This window comes from Ptiloglossa arizonensis, chromosome 8, assembly GCF_051014685.1.
Source record: "Ptiloglossa arizonensis isolate GNS036 chromosome 8, iyPtiAriz1_principal, whole genome shotgun sequence".
Taxonomy (NCBI): domain Eukaryota; kingdom Metazoa; phylum Arthropoda; class Insecta; order Hymenoptera; family Colletidae; genus Ptiloglossa; species Ptiloglossa arizonensis.
Window position 1 is genome coordinate 15,716,942 of NC_135055.1, and position 22,960 is coordinate 15,739,901.

Consider the following 22,960-nt stretch of genomic DNA (forward strand, 5'->3'; position numbering starts at 1 on the left):
AGTAATCCACTTGATCTTTATTCCGATCGGCTTGTCGACGTCTTATCTGAATCGCGTTGTTACGCATAACCGCGGTCTGAGAACGTTATCACGTGCCGATTCCTTCGCCGGGTAATTAGTAATTAGCGACGATTCCGTTTCGTAACCCCACGAATTCGATACGCTCTTTCTCGCTTTCACTCAGCGGCGACCATTGGAAATTTCATCTTCCAACCGCCGCGACCGCGCGTCGGATGCATACAATAGACTGACCCGCGTTCACAGGGCATAAAACGTTGAATCCTCGAGCCTCGGAGACGGGTTCATAAATTCTACCGTTATTTTTCAAAACACGGACCGAGAAACGGAAGCGAGGCTGTCCAGTTTTAATCATTGACACGCTCGCACCGGTATTATCTACGGTGTTCTAACTTCGATCGGAATCACTTAAGGGCCGCGCCCGAGTTAACTCGGAGAACAGGGAATTGTGATCAGAGATTTGAAGAGTGAAGAGGAATATATTGGGTTCGTCGGAAAGTCATTTCGTTTTCCAAAATGGAGAATATATAATTTAGTAAAATGTTTGTACACTCTGAGAAAATCGTGTTTCATTTCCACCAAAAATAAAAACGAAATGACTTTTCGAACAACTCGATACAATTTGGAGCCGACTAGTTAAAACTATCGATAGTTGAAATTGTTGCGATTAAAATTTATACAGTATTTTTAAATATATTTTCACGTTTCTAAATATCGAATACGTGAGATAAGAAGATAAGGATTGAGGGAGTCTCTTTAGTTTTTTACTCTACCATTTCTTTTTTGTAATTATAATTTTTTTGAGTATTTATTTAATCATGATTGATCTTTTTGTATGAAAATAGATTTTTCTAGTGTATTGTACTCGTATCAGTGTCATTTGCATGGATGAAGAGTCGGTTGATGTATATTTTCATTTCTTATTCCCAAGACGAAATTATTTTCCAGTCAGGATTTTACTTTTACTCTTTATTTACGTTTTGGAATCTTTCCTCTGTAAAAAACATTTCTGGAAAAAGGCGTAACCCCTCGAGGCACGTATCAAAGAAGCGAGGAGGGTCAGACATAAACTTTCAGCCGAGTATGCGAGTACTCTCCAAGCTCGGAGACGAAACGTCGAGGATTCTCCGTTGATTATTAATATCCATTTGTACGAATTTTATTCCACCATTATTCAACAATATTAGAAATACAGTGTTTACGCTAAACAGGTTACATTGACCGAACGAAGGAACGAATGAGATACGTGACTTACAGTGTGAATAATAACGGCTTGTAATGCGTATAGTAATTTAAATACAATGAGTCGATAATTGCAAGCATTGTGTTCCGTTCGTTAAGATGAATTTGCGTTCGAGTAATCAAGAAGAGCAATCGGAAAAATTTCAGTTCAAAGTTGCATGATTAATTAATCTCTCGGATAAAAAGTGATGTATGCACATAGAAGAAGGATTCATTAATAGTGGACGTAACGTAGGAATGCTTGAGGTTAAGAAATTGTTGACGAGACGTGCGGGAATAAATCAACTGCAGCAACGCGGATGACATTTCGACATTCTTGCATCAATCATTAATAAACATTCACGAAGTTCCACGATTCGAATGATTCTCCGTTTTATTAACGATTGGTGCATCGGGCCGAGAGAAATCGAAAATTTATTCAGTTATTTTTGACACGGTATACGTGTCAATCATTTTCATTATCAACTGCAGTAAATATACTCGGCCGTAAGTGCACGTGTCAGCCATAATTTATGAAAATTTTACTAGATTTCTATAATTCAAGAAATTCTTTCGATTCTCGTCGAAGATTTAATATAGAGATCGAAACGTGAAATTTTCAAAATTTTCATTATCGTATCGTTCGCTCGTTGCAACAATTGAGAAGATTTTCCATTCAAAATCTCCGTTTGAACTGCTAAATAATTCAGAGACTATTTCAAATTTTCTTCATCGTTCTGTTCAAACAATTTTTTATATTCCCCAATTCGATTTCAAAGTTTCCTTAATTGATGTCCAACAGAACGAAAAAAGTTCTATAATATTCTACAAAAAGAAAAAAAAAAGAAAATAGTAATACAAAACTTAGGAAAGTAAAATATATTCTACCAAAAGAAAAGAAAAAAAGAAAATAGCAATACAAAACTTAGAAAAGTACAATATTTTACAAAAAGAAAATAGTAATACGAAACTTAGGAAAGTACAATATTCTACAAAAAGAAAAAAATAAAGAAAATAGCAGTACAAAACTTAGGAAAGTACAATATTCTGCAAAAAGAAAAAATAAAGAAAATATCAATACAAAACTTAGAAAAATAAACTAATATTTTCAGTAACGTAAACGCGCTGATTTATTCCATTACGATCGAGTTTCGATCGCGAATCGATTCGCTTCGAGCTGTCGCGTATTCGTTTACCGAGCCGACTTCTTTTCGAGTTTTCACCTTTCGTTGGGCTTCCGGTACGCCGAAAGATTTTCTATGTTTCTCGATTCGATTTCTCGCTGTTACGCGGCCGGAATACCGGGCCAATTCAGGTAATTCGTACGAATAAGACGGCGTTTCCGTACGAAAAAAGGAAGAAAAAAAAAAGAAAGAAAGAAAGAAAAGAAAAGAAAAGAATCGACCAATAGCACGATTGGCTGGCCGCCAGACCACCAACGTAACGGAACGAACGTGATCCTCCGCGCGGGAAATATTTTACCGCGAGGACGACCGTGATAACCGCGGCAAAGATTGATCTCGTCACGGCCTGATTTTTCTATTATCAACCGTGCAAGTACGCTATTGGTTTCGTATCGTTAGATCCGAGATACTCGTTCCTGGAACCTTACATTCTTAGCTCGGTAACGTTTTTCTTCGAGTATCCAGTTATTTATAAATATTGTGCAATCGAACACGCGGTATAGATCGTTGAACGATTACGTTGTAATGAACACCGATTTAAAAAAAAATATAATGGATTAACAAGGAGCGGTCGTTTCTCAATAATATTGGGTCAGTATCGGTAGGTTTTAGATACTTGTACTGGAACATCGTATTGTCAGTTCGTTAACACTTTTTTTTTAGAGAATTATTCACGAATGTTACACGATTCGTAATTATTTCGTAATTATTACTTCTGATGAATTAATAATACAGAATCGAGAAGGAATAGTTATTTTTTAAGAGTAATAGTTTAGTATTAGTAGATTTTTTATATTCGTTTTGGTATATCGCGTTACGAGTTCTACAATAATTCTCTTTCTAAATGGAATTACGCATGAATATTACAGAACTACAATCACTCGACCTTTCACAATTATGCCATAGTAATGTAACTACCTCCGATGAATGAGTAATACGAAATCGACAAGAAACAATAATTTCTGAATAATATTGGTTCAGTATTACTAGATTTTATATACTTATTTTAAAAAATCATATTTTTAATTCGCAAACACTTTTTCTTTTCCAATAGAATTATTCATAGAGATTACACGATCACGATCACTCAACCAGGTTATTTCACAATCGTTTTCGAAGCCTGATTGTCTTACTTCCGTAGCAATAGTTTCTTCGAAAAATGAATCTGTTCCTCTTCGAACAACCAGTCCCGTTGAACTCGTGTAAATTGTTCGTTCACATGGTTATTATTGTTCCGATTCACCGTCTCGACCCAACGAACGATATTCACAAGAAACGAAAGAATGGTGGTCTCAACGCTCGAAAGAAATTACACAAGAACGAAACTTCTGCATTCGTAACGATTGAACGTAATTCGATTCGATTATTCCTTTGATCCTTCGTTGAACGGAATTCAAATTTTTCGCCTCGTTGTCTACGGAACAGCAACATTTTTAACCGCGAGATTTTCCCGGTCGCTTCGATACGGTTCTCGTGAATTCTGTATTAATCGTTCGTTCTTCTACTCGGCTAGATTTATGGCGACGCGTTGTATTTCGATACGCGTGTTTCACGGAGGATTCCGTAAACTGTATCGATTGAATCCGGGCGAAGTCATTGACTGAAAGCAGTTGGTTAATAGGACTTATGAAACCGAATGCGGCGCGACCGGTTTATCGGTGCGTTTCGTCCGTGAGCGGTGTGCAGAATGCGCAAGGTGACCAGAAAGAAAGAAAGAAACAAGAAAAAAGAACAAAAAAAAGAAAAGAAACTGAAATCGTTTCAAACGTCGATCGCCTTTCTTATCTGATTAATATGTAGAACGTCGTGTACCTTCGTTCGCATCCTCCTGTAGAACCGTGAACATTGTTCATCGAGATAAGTTAAAGATCGAATGGTTTGCCCCGTGGTCGACCAACGATTCGACGGATCGATCGAAAAGAATTGCGCAATCGAGAAAAATGAATCTCAATTCGATACAGGGACTGCGCGGATTTATTCAACGTAATACGAAACGTCGATCGTCTAACGGTTCGGAGTGGACGTTGCAAAATTAGCGACGCGGAATTTAACAAGACAGAAAAGTTCCTTCGTTACTGAATCGATTTATCGAATAAAATTTTTTATTTCGTTAGGAAGAGTTTTGGAGGAAAATGAAAATTTATAGTAATTTGGTGTGTAGGTTGTTTTCTATTTGGTATCGTCAACTATAAATTTTTCATTAGGAACAGTTTTAAACGAAAATAAAAACGAATATAATATAGTATTTGGTCTGTAGGTTGTTTTCTATTTGGTATCGTGAACTATAAATTGTTCATTCTGTTAGGAACAGTTTCAGACGAAAATGAAAACGTATAGTAATTTGGTGTGTAGGTTGTTTTCTATTTGGTATCGTGAACTATAAATTGCTCATTTTGTTAGGAACAGTTTTAAACGAAAATAAAAACAAATACAGTATAGTATTTGGTCTGTAGGTTTTCTATTTGTTATCGTGAACTATAAATTGTTCATTCTGTTAGGAACAGTTTCAAACGAAAATGAAAACGTATAGTATTTGATCTGTAGATTGTTTTCTACTTGTTATCGTGAACTTATTCAACGACACAAGAGATTGGAATAACTTACGAAGATACTTATTAAAGTTATTAAGAAAGATGTAGTTAATAATTGAATGGAAAATGATTAGAAATATTTATCGAGAATTGGATTATCGTCGATAAAACGAGGAATATTATATACAATTTACGATATACATTTGTTATGAAATATCACGTGTGATAAATATTAATCTAACGGAAAAAATTGAAAAAGATCACGAAGAAATGTCAGAATAATCCACGATTCGCTGAAATTGTTCTCGCGTGGCCATAAAGAAATATTTAACTTTTTTTTTTTTATACAATACGTAAGGTTAGTGTCGTTATTTTCCTTGTTTAATTTTTATCGGATATCTAGACACGTAGACTACACAATCGTGGATCAGGAAACGAATTGTTTCCCGAAGAACTGCCACGTCACGAGTTAGGTCACGTGCCCCGAATCACGCGCGCGTACATCGCGTGGTTTGCACATTATTCTTGTTAGAGTGTAGAAAAACGGACCACGGTGGTAATTCGCGTTTTGCAACTTATTGTTGGTTTCTCCATCGCGATTCACGCATCGATGAAAGGGGGCACAGTTGCCAGCGAACCTTTCATTGCGATATAATTCAAGACGGACTTGATCTTGATAATTTCGTTCGAAAAACAACTGTTTCTATTCTGTAACGCCTTCCGATCTCGTGAAAGGACGATCAATTATTATGTAAGTTAATTTTTGTTAACTTTTGTTAACTCTTTCCTTTTTTTTTTCCCCGACACTGTGATTAGCAATCGGTGGAAAGTACAACGATAATTATACAAACCGATTACCGTAATAAGTGTTGTACGTGCACGATAAAGAAGAAACTTATAGATAAAGTTTTTTAAGATAATTGTACATAGATCGTATCTCGATACGTTAATCGTTCGAAACTACATTCCCTATAATACATTCGATTCTGACTTTTTTTATTCTACGAGCAATCGTCGCGATTCGAAATTCTAATTTATTCCCCCTCGGAAAATTGTTAAACGTATAAAAAAAAATAAAAATGACACTTGTATATTTAACTTTCGGATTTGAATGTTAAAATTATACAAACCTGGTGGTATTATTCTCAGTCTGTTGCATAAAATGCGAGCGTAACATCCAACGGTACATTCAACGTGTGGAAATAATCAAAGAAATGTTACTACAAATTTTCTAATTACGATTCGTTATTTTTATGTAGAAAATTTCGAAAAATCTCCAGATTTTGCAAAACTGGTAAATTCTTTTCATGATTTTTACCCATCAAATTTCGAACAATCTCAAGTCTTTCGAATTCCTTTCATAGTCTTCGTGATTTCAGAACTCGCGGAATAATACCACGTATATTCGAAAATAATAAAAAAAAGTCGATACAAATTATTTTCCAAATTCGTTTCTTTAACTTTGCTCGCGAAATTCCGTACGATCTTCAGATTTCACGATGGCGTGCAACATCGACGTCGCGGACATTCGAGAGCTAATCACCGATCGGTTAACCGGGGCCGGATGGTTTCAGTTATCCGGTGCTCGGTGTAAATCGAGACGACAGTTACGCGAAACGACGCGTCTGAACGCGTGGAAGTCCTCGAGAACGTTTCTCGTAATTCCCCTAACCTGACACGACGATTCTGTCGCGCATTTACCCCATGGTGAATACATATGCCTCGTTTGCGGTGTATCCCATTAATCCCAACGCAAACAGTCGACACGAAACTAATGAAATAAACTGTAATTTCATCCTTATTATCCAACCTGTTTGTCAACCGACCCACGCGACACGTTATATATTAATCCAACAGTAATTGCCGCGGTTTTGATACACAGGTGAACGGCCCAACGCTCATTGGTACACACGTGTACGATTTCCCGCCAGCGAGAAAATATTACAAACGAACGGTGTCGAGCAGCGATAATAAATTGGCATTTAGTCGCCTCCAATCTCGCGTCAAGGAGGACATTCTCTCCGCTGCACACCAATAGACAAACTTGGCGAAACCTTATGGAAAATAACCATTTGCACACGGTTTGCAAAACACGGCCACGAACACCACCACGACGATTACCAATAACGTCGCGAGTAACGAAATCGGTTTTATTCGCGTATCTTCCACGGTATCACCCATGATCGTACACTTGGACTTTACGTTTCATTGTTGTAAACGCGAGCATCGCGAAGGAAAGCTGTGGGAATGCCCTCAGGAAGTCATTTCCGTTTAGGTGCTCGTGCTACACGTAATATGAGAAACCTCATTCATCCTGTAACGAAATCGCGACCTTTTTCAATGTAAAAATCTTACGAGGGATGGTATCCGATTGGGTAATTGGTCAGGAAGAAAATTACGATTGCGGGATGAACTTCGTCTTCTGATTGTATGAAATGAGAGAGATTTCTAGATATTAGGAAAAAATAATGATTGCAAGCTTCGTCTTCGGATGATGCGAGGCGAGAGAGATTTCTAGAAATTAGGAATAATAATGATTGTAAGTTGAACTTCAATTTTTTGATTATGTGAAGCGAGAGAGAGTTCTAGAAATTTGGAAAAAGTAAAAATTTTGTTATTTATCCCTCCCGAAGTTTGAATTGCGTTTGGGTGTGGGGAATAATAAAAAGAAAGAATCAAATTAGAAATTATTAGGCATTTTCATTTTACACGCCCAATTCTGATGTGTTTGCTCCATCTAGGAAAATTTATAATTGATAGGATGTTTTTCACTTTTTCAAATTTCCATTCGCAATATAATTTTTTACAATATAATTCTCTAATTACCTATTGCAATCACTGTTATGGAGAGTGAAAAGTACGAAACGCGACAATATGATATTGCACGGAGAAAATGTAAACAAAGCAAAGTTTTTCTACGATTTTTCGAGAAAATCAGGAAACTTTTTACTTAAAACTACTGATAGATACATATATATACCAGTATCATAGTTCAATCAAATGACAATCTTCAGATCTCTAATAAATGTACCGTAATACTTGACGACCCAACTTTTAAATAAATGAAGCTAACATACGCAAATTTTCGTCCAAAACACACAACCGCAAGATCTTCCTTAACCTGCGATCGTATTTCTAAAAATTCCTTTTCCCCGTAACTCGAAATAGAATCAAAAAAGTTGTTCGATCGTCGGTAAATAAATACAGCACAAATATGGGAGAGAACTATTCCTTCCTCGTCTATACGTAAGACTTACTTATATCGAGCCCAATTTGGTTCTACTTGTGCAATCTGAGCCAAATATTTCCACTTCCTTCTAGTTAATTGTTCTGTACCCAACAATAACTCCGTAGAAAGAGTGCCTAAAACATTCGACCGATTAAATTATTTTTTATACGCGTTTACTTGCTTTCACCTAGGTATCATTATTTCATGTACTTGATTCACACTCGTTCTTTCCATTTCTTATACAGAAGTACCTTTACCCGTGTTTCAATTCCAATTAAACGAGTATTACAATATTTCGAGTTAAGAAAAATTCCGAAAAGCAGCGTTCGTCGAGTCCAGATTCGGCAAATCGATTCGAGAAACATTCCGTAGAATCGTCGAACCGAGAAATTATCTTGCACGAGGATTAGGAAAGTAATTCGTGACAGGTACACAGGACTACGAGTAATTTCGCTGGATACAATATTCTGGCACATTGTTCGCGGTAACCCGATGCCGGTGAAGATAATCGTCGCTATTATAATGTTGCAGATCCATGATAGGGCGGACACGATCCGCGATAATAGGACTCCTGCTGCTACTAGTCACGTGGAGGGACAACGATAGCTGCAACGGACTGCAATACCAATCGGTCGATGCTTATGCAAACGGCGATGACTGCGCTCTGGTTCTGAACGGTCCGGGAAGGACGAACGCCTTCGATTACACCTACAATCTACTTCGTGGTTCCTTGTAAGCGATCTTAACGCTAAATTTACCCAAACAGTCGATACGACTGGTTCCAACTGCTCTCGTAATAAAATTTAATTTAAATTCCATGCCATGTTCTTCGAAGACGTTACAATTCTATTCTACGCGTGTGATCAATTTTATCAATTCTTCTTTTTCCTCGTCGATTGATTTTCTTTTATATATGTACAAGGTATACTTCAATACGACGAAATCTGTCGGTAGTTCTAGTGTTAATGAAATTAAACGTGACGAGACATGTCAGGCTGCTTTGATTCTCTTAAGGGGTGTATTTACTTTTGCTGCCCTGAAAACTGGACGACGTTTGAGATTTTTTTTCGAAGAAAGTATACGATATTTTGGTTCCAGACCTTGTGACTACGTTTGTCTGTCCCTTGGAAAGGGACGAGAATTTTTTCAAGAGTAAATGACCGACTTTGTCGAAGTTGTACACGAGAGTGTTTACGAAAGAAATTTATTGGGCGACGTTTGAGATTTTTTTTTTGAAGAAACTATACAATATTTTGGTTCCAGACTTTGTAATTATATTTGTCCGTCCCTTAGAAAGGTCCAGAAAGAAATTTGATTTTTATATCAAATTTTTGAGTGTCTAGCTGAAAATAGAGACATTTTTAGATACATCGATTTGATCTTTATTTCGACGATAGAGGAATGTTCATGATACTATTTTCTAGTGTGTTAAATATCGAGATAATTCATCAATTGTTTTCCAAAGTATTGCGTTAACGTTTCGAGATGAAAATTTATAGAGTTCTGTGAAGACCTCTAAAATAATTGAATTTTATGAAAATATTCTCAGGAACATTGAACCTCAAATCTTTCTGGAACACAAATTGAAAATCTATTATAGCACACTTAGCAATTCGTACGACCGTAGAATTCCGTACGATCATGACCAACATTCACTGGATGTTATTACTTTTTACCGATCCTTCGAGTAATTACTGCATCTCACTTATCTAAACTTTTCAGTTAATGGAGCCTGCACCGAGACCACTCGCTGGTACGAAAATCATTATACCATACGGATAATGCATTTCACAGTGTAGAATAGTTGCATACTCGATCCAACGAGCCCTCTTATATCACGGATAAAGTTCATACGCGGATACTTTAATATGCATTAGGAATTAGACAAGCCTCGGGCTAGCGGACCTTAGTTCAAGTTCTAGGCCTCAGGCGCATCTCGCACGATTCCACGTAGAGATCGCGATCTTAATTATTATTTACCATTAGATCCAACGATCCGACGACAAAGAATTGCATATAGCCTCGGGTGTCTCTTTCGTGGTATTTCGTTGCATCGATCTCGCGCCACGATCTACGTGTTCCACTTAAACGGCGCGTGTGACGTGTAATTGTATCTTTCGATGCATTCGCGGTGAAGGAAAAATAATGGCCGAATCGAAGCGTATTGTTTCACACGACGGAACCTTCGCTGACATTTTCGAGGCCCGGAGAAAGCAGGAACTTCGATCAGGAGCGGTAGTCAGGACTTTCTCTATCCATCTAACCTTTGTTCCTGCGAGATACGCCTTAATCGCAGCAAATTATACTCGCACGACTCCGGACATTCCCGCCTCGGGCAGTAGAGACTGGAATCACTCGAATAATTTCCTACTCGAACGATACGAACACACTTTGAATATTTAAGTAGTACTGGAGTGGTTTAGTGTTCGAGGATCATTCGAGTAGTCGAGTATTCGAATAGCCGATTGTTCGGGTAGTATTGGAATAGACAAGTATTCGAAGAGTATAATATTTGAATAGTATTTATTCGAGTAGTATTTATATTTGAGTAGTATATGAATAGTCAGGGAGTAGTGAAGTATTTGAGTAAAAAGAGAATAGGAATGTATTCAAGGAGTATTATTACTGTCGTGTATTCGAATAGTGTATTTGAATAGTCAAATATTTGAGATATGTATTCGAATTATAGTATCCAAATAGTAGAATATTCGAGTAGTATTCGAATTGTACAATATTCGAGTAGTATTCGGATTGTACAATATTCGAGTAGTATTCGAATAGTAGAATATTTGAGTAGTATTCGGATTGTACAATATTCGAGTAGTATCCAAATAGTAGAAAATTCGAGCAGTATTCGAATTGTACAATATTCGAGTAGTATTCAAATTGTAGAATATTCGAGTAGTATTCAAATTGTACAATATTCGAGTAGTATTCGAATAGTAGAATATTCGAGTAGCATTCGAATTCTAGAATATTCGATTACTATTCAAATAGTAAAATATCCGAGAAAGTATTCGAATATACGAGTATGGGATAGTATTCAAATTACATTCCTCGATTATTTAAATCACCCAAGTGTTTGAATACAAAAGAGATTCCAACGGTCACAACCCACATCCCAGCATCAATGTTAAACGCCCAAGATGTAAAAGTAGAAGCTGGAAATAAACTCGTACTGTTAACAGTGCATTTCCTCAATTCACCAGGGACATTGTACGACCAATGATAATTTATCACGATGGATAAAAATGTATCTCAATACCGGGTCGTGAGAACGTTCCTGTAATGAGAACAGGCCGTTATACGCCGCGGAAAACCTGATCTCCTTTTGTTTATCAACGCGGATAAGACAATGGAGGACTGTCGTAATTCCTAGGTTCGAAACCTTGAAACTAGTCCCGGAGTTGTATTCCTTGGCGCTGGCAAATAACGATGCACTCTAGATTTTTTAAAACTTTATCTCTCAAGGAATTCAAAGACAAAATATCGATCCGTTTGTAACATTTTTTCTAGCAAAACGAATAGTAAATTAAATATTTCGCGAAAATCGAAAAACGAACAAGATTCTTCATGATTCTTTCACCCTAGAAAATAACGTTGCACTTTAGATTTTGTAAAACTTCATTTCTCAAAATAATTCAAAGACAAAATATCGATCCGTTTGTTGAATTTTTCCTAGCAAAACAAATACTATTGTAAATTAAGTGTTTCACAAAAATTGAGAAACAAACAAGTCCTCCATGATTCTTTGACCCTGGAAAATAACGATGCACTCTAGATCTTTTAAAACTTCATCTCTCAAAATAATTCAAAGACAAAATATCGATCCGTTTGTTGAATTTTTCCTAGCAAAACAAATACTATTGTAAATTAAGCGTTTCACAAAAATTGAGAAACAAACAAATCCTCCATGATTCTTTGACCTTAAAAAATAACAATCCACTCTAGATCTTTTAAAACTTTGTTTCTCTATTAAAAGACAAAATATCGATCCATTTGTTAAAAGTTTCCTAGCAAAACAAATACCAAATGAAATATTCCGCGAAAATCGAGAAAGAAACAAGGTTCTCCGTGGATGATTCACGCTGTGTCGCGAAAGTGAAAGAGATCAATGATCGCGGGTACCGAATCACGAGACGACTACGAAACAAAATGACGCAGAAGAGGGTTGATCTATTTCTGGACGTACGGGAGATCCCAGTTCACCGAGAGTGTATACCTCTGCCACTTATAACAAGGCATAATGCGATTGCATCGTTTCCCCGCAATTACACGAGTCGAACTGCTTACGTGTGTCCGTGCACGTAAATGTTGTTGCACGTTCGCGCGAGCAACCGTGTACTCTTGTCCGGCAGCTCGTGCAGTCACGATCGAACTCATAATCGATTGGAAAAGAAAAAACAAAAAAAATCGCCCGCGGTTCGTTGTGATCTCTTCGTGGTTTCGGTGAAACACGACTGTGTCCGAGTCATGGTTAAAGCGAGCAATCATCGCCAATTTCGAGAACCGAGTTTCAATGAGGACAATTAGAAAATTACACGCGCATACGATAATAGTACACGGCGAACAATTATTACGAAATGCTTTTTTTCAATTTTTTGGTATCGTCGAAAAGAAATATTTACTTACGAAAAAATTCCATTGGACAATTTTACAAACTACCATAGAATTTTAATTCATATTGTGTACTAAAATTAAATGAATATTTTCGGGAACAAGTACTTTCGAAATTTCTACTTCTACATATTTTTGTACGTTTCCATCGTTTTAGATGATACGATTATGTTCAATGTGTTTCATTTTAATCGATATTAAAATTCTCGTATTAGATTCGCAACCATAACGAAGATCCACGGATCATCATCCAGGGAATGTTTCATCGTAATGCAAACGATTTCTCTAATTCGAATTATCATTTACGTATCGATTCGCTCGCGATTTCTGTGATAAGGAACGCGTGTCTGCGTAGTATGATAATCAATTTTTTCCCCCGCGTGTCGTGCGATCGGAATTACGCAAGACGTTGTATCGTATCGGTGCATTCGTTTCGCAAAAGAAAAAAAAAGTGTTTACAATCGCCTAGGGACAGAGTATAATGACACGTGTACGGCTCAGAATGCATCAAAACGAAATAAGCCGTTCTACGTATGCGTTATAAACATTGCGTTACCAATCATAGTGAAAGCCAGATCACCGTGCGTTTCTGCAGCTAAAATGCAGTTAAAATATTTTCGCAACCGGTGTAACGAACCGATGGAAGAATTTTCCTTGGAATTTCTATATTTACGGTACAGTGCTCGCGATGAACAATATCGCGGACCGGTCGGTTGTTACGAACATCGAAATTTGTTCGAATTAACAAAAATGGTCCGTAATGGACGAGTCAGTGATTCGATTGGTATAATTAACGACGGAAGAGCAACAGACACTCGAATACGTTTGAACAGAGGTGACATATAAAAAGTTCACAGTTATCGATACTATCGTTACCATTCAACCTTGTATACCGATACTTTGTCAGCTGATACTGAATGGAATGGAAAATCTATAGCTTGTGCAATTAACAGATCGTGTTCCTGGTTTTACGACTATCGACAATATACATTCCGCAATGCGGGATAACTTTTCACTCCCATTTCGTGTTTGTGATTTACCAACGTAATTATTTTTCAACCAGTACGTGCAATGTAATTATCGATCTTTGGCTTCGAGTTTCTTCGAAAAGTCTGTAATTATTCTTACTCTAATTTTTGCACGAGATTAAAATATTGTATTTTTTTTATTAATACTCGGTGAGGATAGAAAAAAAAACAAGGAAACGATAACAATTTAATAAATATTGTTACATTCTGCTTGCTTTGGAATTATTCATTTATTTTTACCTGAGCAATTTTAATCCTCATTGAGATTATTCTGCATTTGGAATTATTCACAAGGAAACTCATTCAGATTATTTTGCATTTGGAATTATTTGCAACGAAACTCATTCAGATTATTTTGCAATTATTTACAATGAAACGCTTCCCAGACACACTATTATCTAATCTTTATCGAAGAATTTTCGAGAATCGTGGAATCATTTTTTCAAGAATCATCGTGGAAACTTTACGATTGGACATCAGACATCTTAATATCATCGTGACAGAATTTCATCTGATTTATGTAACATAACCGTTACACCGTCCCTGCTAAAACGCAACTAAAGTTACTTTCTACCCACTTTGAAACTGCTCACGGCCAATTTTATTACGTTACACGAAATGCACGCCATGTAAGCCGTTGCAACGGGAAACGTGTTTGAAACGTTGACTTTTCCTTCTACGGGTTCCACGTAGTCAAACCAGATGAATATACAGAAATTGTTGTTAAGGTGAATACTTTATCCGGTTCTCCAGCGCGATTTGCGAACTTTGAAGTACTTTCGAATAATATCTTATCTTCGGAAAAATCTGTATACACATTTCGTACAATGTGTGTTCACAATTGAGTAAAAAAACTAATTTGTAAAATTTGCAAAATCTCGAAATGTTGCTCAATTGAGAAAGAAATCTTGGATGGAAAAATCCATCTCAGAGACTGCATCGATTGATATCAATTATCGTATTCTTGGTACTTTATTTCGAAAAATTTAAACGTTGTTTTCTTAAACACTGAACGTTCGAAAAATGTGTTCCATAATTCGACTGTTATTTTTACACGGAGCAGTCATTTGTTGTTCAACAATTTCATAGTGAATGTACAGTAGATTAATTAATTCACTTATCCGCTGTTCACACAGCGTGCGATTTAATATTAAAAAATGATAACGTCGACCAGTCTCTTATTCTTTTTCTCTAGGGTTACTTTAAAAGCAAGGTCTACGCTAATGAACCCATAATTCTGGAGCAATTAAAACAGAATATACGAGATTAGAATCGTTCCCCTGGAAACGTTCAGAAATGTGCAAAATACGCTTCTTTGACTCCCAAGCATCGGTAAATAATACATACGTATGCAAATCAGCTGTGTTTTATTTCTTTCAGATATCGTTGAAAAGAAAAAATACCGGACGAATTTTCAGTACACCCCGGTACAAAGGAACTGAAAGGAAAGACTAGTTCGATGTGTTTACTTAACCACAAACTTAACCACAGTCATTCTAACACGAAATTGCGCGAGAACGCATTCTGTTGTAATTAAATCCAGAACGGCCCTCGAATACGTTCTCTGAAATACTTTCAGCGGGTACCCATTACTGCATTTAATAACGATTGTGACAGGATAATTTGTGGGAAAGCGCAGAAGTAGGTTTACGAACAATTCACGAACACAGTGTACGCCCCCTGGAACCTCAACAGAAGTGGTTTTACGAACAATTTACGAACGCCATCCAGACTACAAGAATGTTAACGAAGACTTACAATTAGCCCTCGAATTACTCGAAAGACGATCGAAAGATACCAGCCCGATTCTTCATTGGAGAATAATAAATCAGAATTTTTAGAAAAATGAATTTCACAACCGAGATTAATTTTATGATTTATTCTTTTTCCAAATCTTCGCGGAAGATTCGAACGAGTGGATTCGTTCGCGAAAGGCTTGGGAAATATTTTTCGTCCACCCTGTGTACATCGTGCACGCTTTCAGAGATAAATCGTATCCGTTGCGAATCTTTCCTTTCAATTTTTAATCAATTATAAACACCCGTTGTCGTTACTTTGTTACCGCGTTCGATAAATCACGATCGTCAGAAATTGGTTTTTGTTCAATGGGAAGAATATAATTACGTTTCGGTCTCTGTATCGACCACCTTCGGGTACCTCGATTTAATATTCCGTGAGAATACACAATTAACGACGTGGATACAATTTTTGCATTCAATTATACATCGGCACTGAAGGGTATTAATTAATCATTTCCGAAGGGCGTGAGGCAATAGTGGATTATTGCATGAGAAAGTGCTCTCGGTCCAATTAAGGAAAATCAGCCAGTATTCCTTCTCGAGACACCAAAGTGGATCCTTGATCCTCGATTATACAACAGAAGTAAATACGAAGTTGTGAGTCAGTGGAACGAGGAGTGGACGAATTCTGTAACCCCTGTTCGCTTTGGAATAATTCTTTAGTAAGAATAAAGATAAAGTCACGGGGTGATTTACTCGGAAAGGGAGAATAGTAAAGTATTTGAGTAACGAGAGAATAGGAAAGTATTCAAGGAGTATTATTATAGTCGTGTATTCGAGTAGTTTCCGAATAGTCAAATATTAGAGGTATGTATTCGAATCATAGTATCCAAATAGTAGAATGTTCTAGTAATGTTCGAATAGTAGAATATTCGTGTAGTATTTGAATAGTAGACTACTCGAGTAGTATTCGAATAGTATTCGAGTATTATTTGAATAGTGAAATATTCGAGAAAGTATTGAAATAGTATTCGAGTAGTATTCGAATAGTAGAATATTCGAGTATTATTTGAATAGTGAAATATTCGAGAAAGTATTCAAATAGTATTGGAGTAGTATTTGAATAGTGAAATATTCGAGAAAGTATTCGAATATCCAAGTATGGTATGGTATACGAATTACATCCCCCAATCATTGAAATCACCGAAGTGTTCGAATATAAAAATTTGTGACGAACACAACGGACAAATTACAATTAATTACCTCGATCTTGGTAAATATTAATGAAACACAAACCGAACCATAAAACAATGGGAGAAAACCTTCTGCGAATCAACAAGGACTTAACGCATTGGACTCGAGAGTGCCGAATTTTCATTCAAGTCGTGCACAAAATTCACCACAACTTGTCTTTTTGTCAGTAAACAAATACGTAACGTTAAAAAAGTAATTCTGTACAGTTAAACGTTGACAAACATGTGCTCCTGAACATCAGCACTAACCTGGTTCGAACGTACGAAGAACTTCTTTGAATTGCTACACGTAGCCTTTACGAATACCGGAATCATTATCACAAAGCCCTTAAACGAAAAGTTGACTATGCTTCTTTCATCCCGAAAAGAGCCGAAAAAATCGCATTCTAGGCAAGAATACCCGAACGAGGTATACGAATACCCCTCGAACGAGGAAACGAGCGGATGCGTCGCAGCTAATCCGAAAGCCAGTAGACAAGACGAAACCGCCTCCGGTCAACCTTCGAAGGTAAAAGCCACGAGCGGCACGTCAATGCCAGTATATTTCGTTGCAAGAAACAGGATATGTCAATTCATGTGCGCTTGCGGAGACCACGGTTCGTAGGATAGTTTCGGGTTACCTTGATACAGAATATCCGAGAGTCGCCAGTGACGGTAAATGCGTGTGGCTCGTGAAGCCTCGACAGCTGGCTTCTCACGAAAGTAGGCTACGAGGAGTTAGGTAATTAACTCGAAAAGAAAAAACTTGGGGAGAGTATAGAGAGCATAGAGAGAGAGAGAAAGATAGAGAAAGATAGAGAGAGAGAGAAGGGGGGAAGGGAAGCTGTAAATAATACGCTCGTATTCGAAGATCGGGAGCACGCGTTAACTTTCATTCTCGTTTCTTCATCTTTCAGCCCACCGTCGGCGGGATCCCAGGCGTGCATCACCTACAACGCCGTAAATCGTGCCTACATCGAAGCGAGGAAACGCATCAGTGAGTGTGGAACGTACGATACGCCGACCGAGCGAAAAGAAATGCTAACGATAAATAATTATCGCGCGTAAGATGTATGCACTACCATCCGTTGATCGACGACGTCCTTTGCAACCGGTGACTCGCGCCGCGATTCGTCAAGCCGGCTGAAACGATTACCAAGGCACCGTTCGTTATCCCTCATCCCTGACAACGGTCCCTTTGTACTCTCGCGAATGGAACGGCACGATACCGTTAACGATTGGTCACTTTTAACCGGCGATCGAGACACTTTTACCTCGTGCCACGGTACGGGGAACGCGTTCCATGGATTACCCCCTACGTTGATCGCTGGCGACGTTGTCGATCGTTTGCACGAGTCCGAGTTAACTCGTTAAGTGGCGAATTATTTTCTTTCTTCGATCGGTAGGCTTTTTCGATCGAGAGAAACGATAGTTTGTTTTTTTTCTTTTTTTTTTTATGAAAGAACTCTGGTTTTTCTTCGATTGATACGTGTTTTATAAGGAGGAATGTGTCAGCGCGTGGTAGGTGGCGCCACTGAGGCCGGCAAGTCACTTTCTTGCGTTACCGCAATCGATCATTGGGAATTCAAGTTTTGTTTGTATTAAAATTTTTGTCCGTTTCTATTAATTGTCAGAGATGTTCGAGATCTCTGTTCACGAATCGAACAGGTATTTTACTTATAGCTTTGGTTTACTACGAACGGATTGCCTCCTACGTTGATCATTGTCGATCGTTTCTTTGCACGAGTCGGAGATAAGTCGTTATGTGACAAATTATTTTCTTTCTTGTCGACGAGGGGGAAATAGTTCATTTTATACGAAAGAACTCCGTTTTTTCTTCAATTACTATGTATTTTGTAAATAGAAATGTGTCAGCGCGTGGTAGGTGGCGCCACTGAGCCAACGTGTCTCTTTTTCTAAATATCCGATTGACTGTAGAGACACTACCTACAACTTGGTGTTTTTATCGAGATTCTGCGATTGCTCGTCAGAAATTAACTTTTTTCTTCACGTTTACAATTGTTTTCTATTTTCATTACTTTCCAAGGTGTTGAAAATCTCAGTTCACGGATCAAAGACATACCATTCTTTGAACACGAATAAAATACAAAGAAACGTGTATAATATTTTTCTACGTTATCTCCTTGTGAGCTACGAAGTGAAGTTCATTTACATAAGTTGCTACTTAACCGTTACCTTTGTAAGGAGAAACAAAGAACAGTAACGAAAGGAATAACGAGTCGTGTCGGTTTTAGTCAGCCTGTACAAGGCCTGTCCTCATTTCCCTTAACCCGGGACCTGTCTCTTTTCTCCCTAGAATAGTCAGATTAGTGAAACTACCGAGCAACGTGTTCCTGCTAGTAAATAATGTTCATGTTTTCGGTTCGAGCAGATGTGGCGCAAACTAAGGGTAAAATGTGGCGACCAGAGGACCTGGCCACGGTTGGCGAACTTCTCCTGGACATCAGCACCAACCTGGCTCAAACGTAAGAACTCCTTTGAATCGCTATACGTAGCCTTTATGAATACTAGAGTCATCATTACATAGTTCAAGACTAGATCACTCTCAAATATACTACTCTCGCTAAAATGTTCGAGGCGATTGCACTATCTTTGAGTCCATTGTTGAGAGAATCACCCTGTATCTGTCGAATCAAACTGCTCTGGCTCAGATATTGGTCAGTGGTCTATGAACGTGTTAGGGTCGCGTTGCAAGATTTCTGATAATCTTGCAAAGATACACAAGTGATTCGAAGACACATCGATTGATCTAGGTTCGAGTGAACTTAACTCGCACTTTAGTCGTGTTGAGGATTTCTGATAACTTTAGCGAAAATATACAAATGATTCGAAGACACATCGACCGATCTAGGTTCGAGTAAACTTAACTCGCACTTTGGTGTTGATGATTTCTGATAATTTGAGCGAAAATATACAAATGATTCGAAGACACATCGACTGATCTAGGTACGGGCTAACCTTCGAAGAGATCGAGAAGAGTCTACCTCTCCTCGACACTTCGAAAACACTGATTCGAGAAGTGTGTCCTGCCTACCTGAGCGACGTGGAATGTCGTGCAGGAAAATACCGACGAAACGACGGTCTCTGCACGAATCTGAGGAATCCAACTTGGGGTGCCACCCTGTCGCCTTTCCAGAGGTGAACATTCACGTTAACCGAAACTACGACACGGTGTACAGATCGCCACGAATTTTTCCCGTGACGTACTTATGGCTTTCCTTCAGATTGCTGACACCTAGGTTCTCGGATGGTTTAACAGCGCCGAGAATATCGGTGACCGGTCACGATTTACCACTGTCACGCATTGTGTCACGTACCATGCATCCTGACGAGGGTTATCACGATCACGCCGGCACAGTTATGGTGATCGCCTGGGGACAGTTTATGGACCACGACTACACGCTGACTGGAACGCCTCTAGGTATGATTTCAGCGTCGATAATTGTTCAGTTATGCGGTAAAATTAACACGACGTTCTATGATTTATCGCGGTTCGTCTTAAGAACGCGCAAGGACTTGAAAAATAGGCAGATTAACCTTTGCACTCGTAGCTGCTTACGTTTAACGAACTTGGCGACTCGATGATATATTCGCGGTCGCGTATAAATAATTTTACTTCGTTCGGGAATTACCACGGATTTTTTATTGCATAATATTTGATCGAAAAATTATTTGAATTTTGTTCCTGTAATTCCGTTGGGATATTTTTCATTCTCGTATTTAAATTCTGGATCATTCCATGCGAGTGTGAGGGTAATAGTTGATTAGCGTTGAATGTAATTTTTCATTTAGTGGTAGGGGTAAACGTAATTTTCTATTTAACCATAGGGTTAAATGTGATTTTCCATTTCCTTCTGGATGAAAACTCCTAACCAATATCTTCCCACAACGTCTTATAAAATAATTCTCTTTCGAAATTGAATAAACATAGCAATTATAGCCTATGCATTTAAATATTTATTCGAAAGACTAGAATCGAATCTGTGCTCGGGGCAAACACTACGGCCACTCGGTTACGCTATCGGAGTAATAATATGCAAATCATGATGCATGTCAGGCACCGCTCGAGTGCAAAGGGTTAATCCTCGCCCGGTAAAAGTAAAATACTTGTTGCGTAATCTGTGGAGTGGGGTCAGCGATCAAAAAGATAGATGACCTCGCCTAATAAAACGTGTGACCACGTGAAACTTTAAATCCGAAAACCACGATCCTCGAAATAATCACTTCGGTTTATTACCATTATTTGCATTTCACGTAAATCTGAACACACAACATTTCATAGACACAAAAGAACACTCCCTACCCTTATCTTAGAGGATAGATAGATGACACTAAAGAAACGATAAAAAATTAAATATTTAATTCCAGTGAAACGAAACAAAATTTCTAAAATTCACAAAAACACATGCTCTCTAAAAATGTCCAGAATTCCAAGATCATTGTACCTTCGAATACAATTACCTAAGCCCCTCCGCTTAGACAAAGCACCAAGACACAAGTGTCTTGGTCAAGCAGTTGCGTGACGAGAACAGTTGCTAAAAAAGTAGAAACAGATTACACGCGTTCCGAGTTGGAAGATATAATATATCTATCCGAGACAGATTTCTCTCACTCTCTCGAGGGATTGGCGATTAGTCGCGCGACAATTTCGCTCGCGATAAGAGAACAGAAAAGAAGAAAAGACCGCTGGGTAGCCCCGCGCGGTGTCTCCCGGTGACCGAGAATTTGCGGGCCGCGAAAACAGGGGAAAGCATTCGTGGTTTTAATTTCCAGTCAATAGTAAATTATGCAACCGTCTCCGTTTCAATTACATCAGCGTGTCGCGAGGCTCGTATATAGCAAACGCGTCGTACGGAGCTCCCAAGCCCTTCTACGTCGAATATTTACCGTCTATCGAAACTAGGGTAACTGCCAGAGAAAGCGAACGATCGCCATCCAGATAACTACCAGGAGGCCGATCATGTGACTACCGTTACCACGGAACCGTGCGATCCGCGCCAAAATCGCACGAGTCCGCGCGTTTATCCAGGAACTGGGTAATTAGCGGCAGGAACAGAGGCCAGTGGTTGCGCGTCACCGCTGAAAGAATTAATTGGGCGGGTCTGGGAGGTGTGTCACTTAGCATTTGAAAAATGAAACGCGAACCCGGTGCGTGTTTGCCCGAGACGTGGATAGAAACGTAGACTAACCGAGGGACGACCATCCCCGGAGCGTAAAACCGACGCAAATTGGAATTGGATAATTAGCGAGAGGCAACGAGAATAGGCGGGATGAAAAGGTGTTCGGTGTAACGATCGAGTAACCGAAGATGAGAAAAGACATCGAATTTCGTTCGAATTGTCGAGATTCGTCAATGGAAAAAAGGATCTTGAAGAGATTTCTTGCTTAGTAGCTTCCTATTCCTGATAAAAAATCTTTGCTAACAACTCTCTGTTGACTGGATGTAAGATTGATTCTAAAGAATTGTAAGATATGAAAAAAGTATCTTGAAGAGATTTTTTGCTTAGTAGCTTCCTATTCCTGATAAAAAATCTTTGCTAACAACTCTCTGTTGACTGGATGTAAGATTGATTCTAAAGAATTGTAAGATATGAGAAAAAGTATCTTGAAGAGATTTCTTGCTTAGTAGCTTCCTATTCCTGATTTCAATCTTTGCTAACAACTCTCTGTTGACTGGATGTAAGATTGATTCTAAAGAATTGTAAGATATTTATCTTGCAATTGGAAATTTTTTTACAATCTTTACACATCAATTTTACATGTCTCGAAGACAGAGAGAGAGAGAGAGCTCTGTTTGGTTCGAACGTTCAAAAGTCTTCTAAACACTTAAAAAAAATTGATCTTAGGCTGCTTAATTCACAATTTATACCTCGAGCAAACATTTGGACTAGTTACGTTAACACAATAAACAAAATACACAAAACGTACACTTAATTACGTAGGATCCACCATTTCGAAAATCGTACCGAAGTTATCCATCCTTCGTATCCCTGAGCAAGAGAGAAAAAAAAACGCAACCTGTACGTCTCGTTATTTCAACGCGGTAACGAATTCGACATAATGGACTATTAAAGCGATCCCGAGGTACACAGGGTGCTCGGTCTCGAAAATCATGGCGAACGTCATTTATCGTCTCTGGT

General features: G+C 38.2%; 2 protein-coding genes across 2 annotated transcripts in view; one reads left to right on the forward strand and one right to left on the reverse strand.

Moving 5' to 3' along the window:
* Positions 1-22,960, reverse strand: part of Cep290 (Centrosomal protein 290kDa) — a 171,917-nt gene that overhangs the window by 106,134 nt on the left and 42,823 nt on the right. The window lies entirely within an intron of this gene.
* Cysu (peroxidase homolog) overlaps positions 1-22,960 on the forward strand; it is a 39,360-nt gene that overhangs the window by 3,733 nt on the left and 12,667 nt on the right. Inside the window, exons 2-7 of the mRNA XM_076317690.1 lie at positions 8,715-8,915; positions 9,257-9,259; positions 17,717-17,796; positions 19,192-19,285; positions 19,767-19,958; positions 20,045-20,241. Coding sequence (XP_076173805.1) covers positions 8,715-8,915; positions 9,257-9,259; positions 17,717-17,796; positions 19,192-19,285; positions 19,767-19,958; positions 20,045-20,241 — 767 coding nt within the window. The remainder of the gene's footprint in view (positions 1-8,714; positions 8,916-9,256; positions 9,260-17,716; positions 17,797-19,191; positions 19,286-19,766; positions 19,959-20,044; positions 20,242-22,960) is intronic.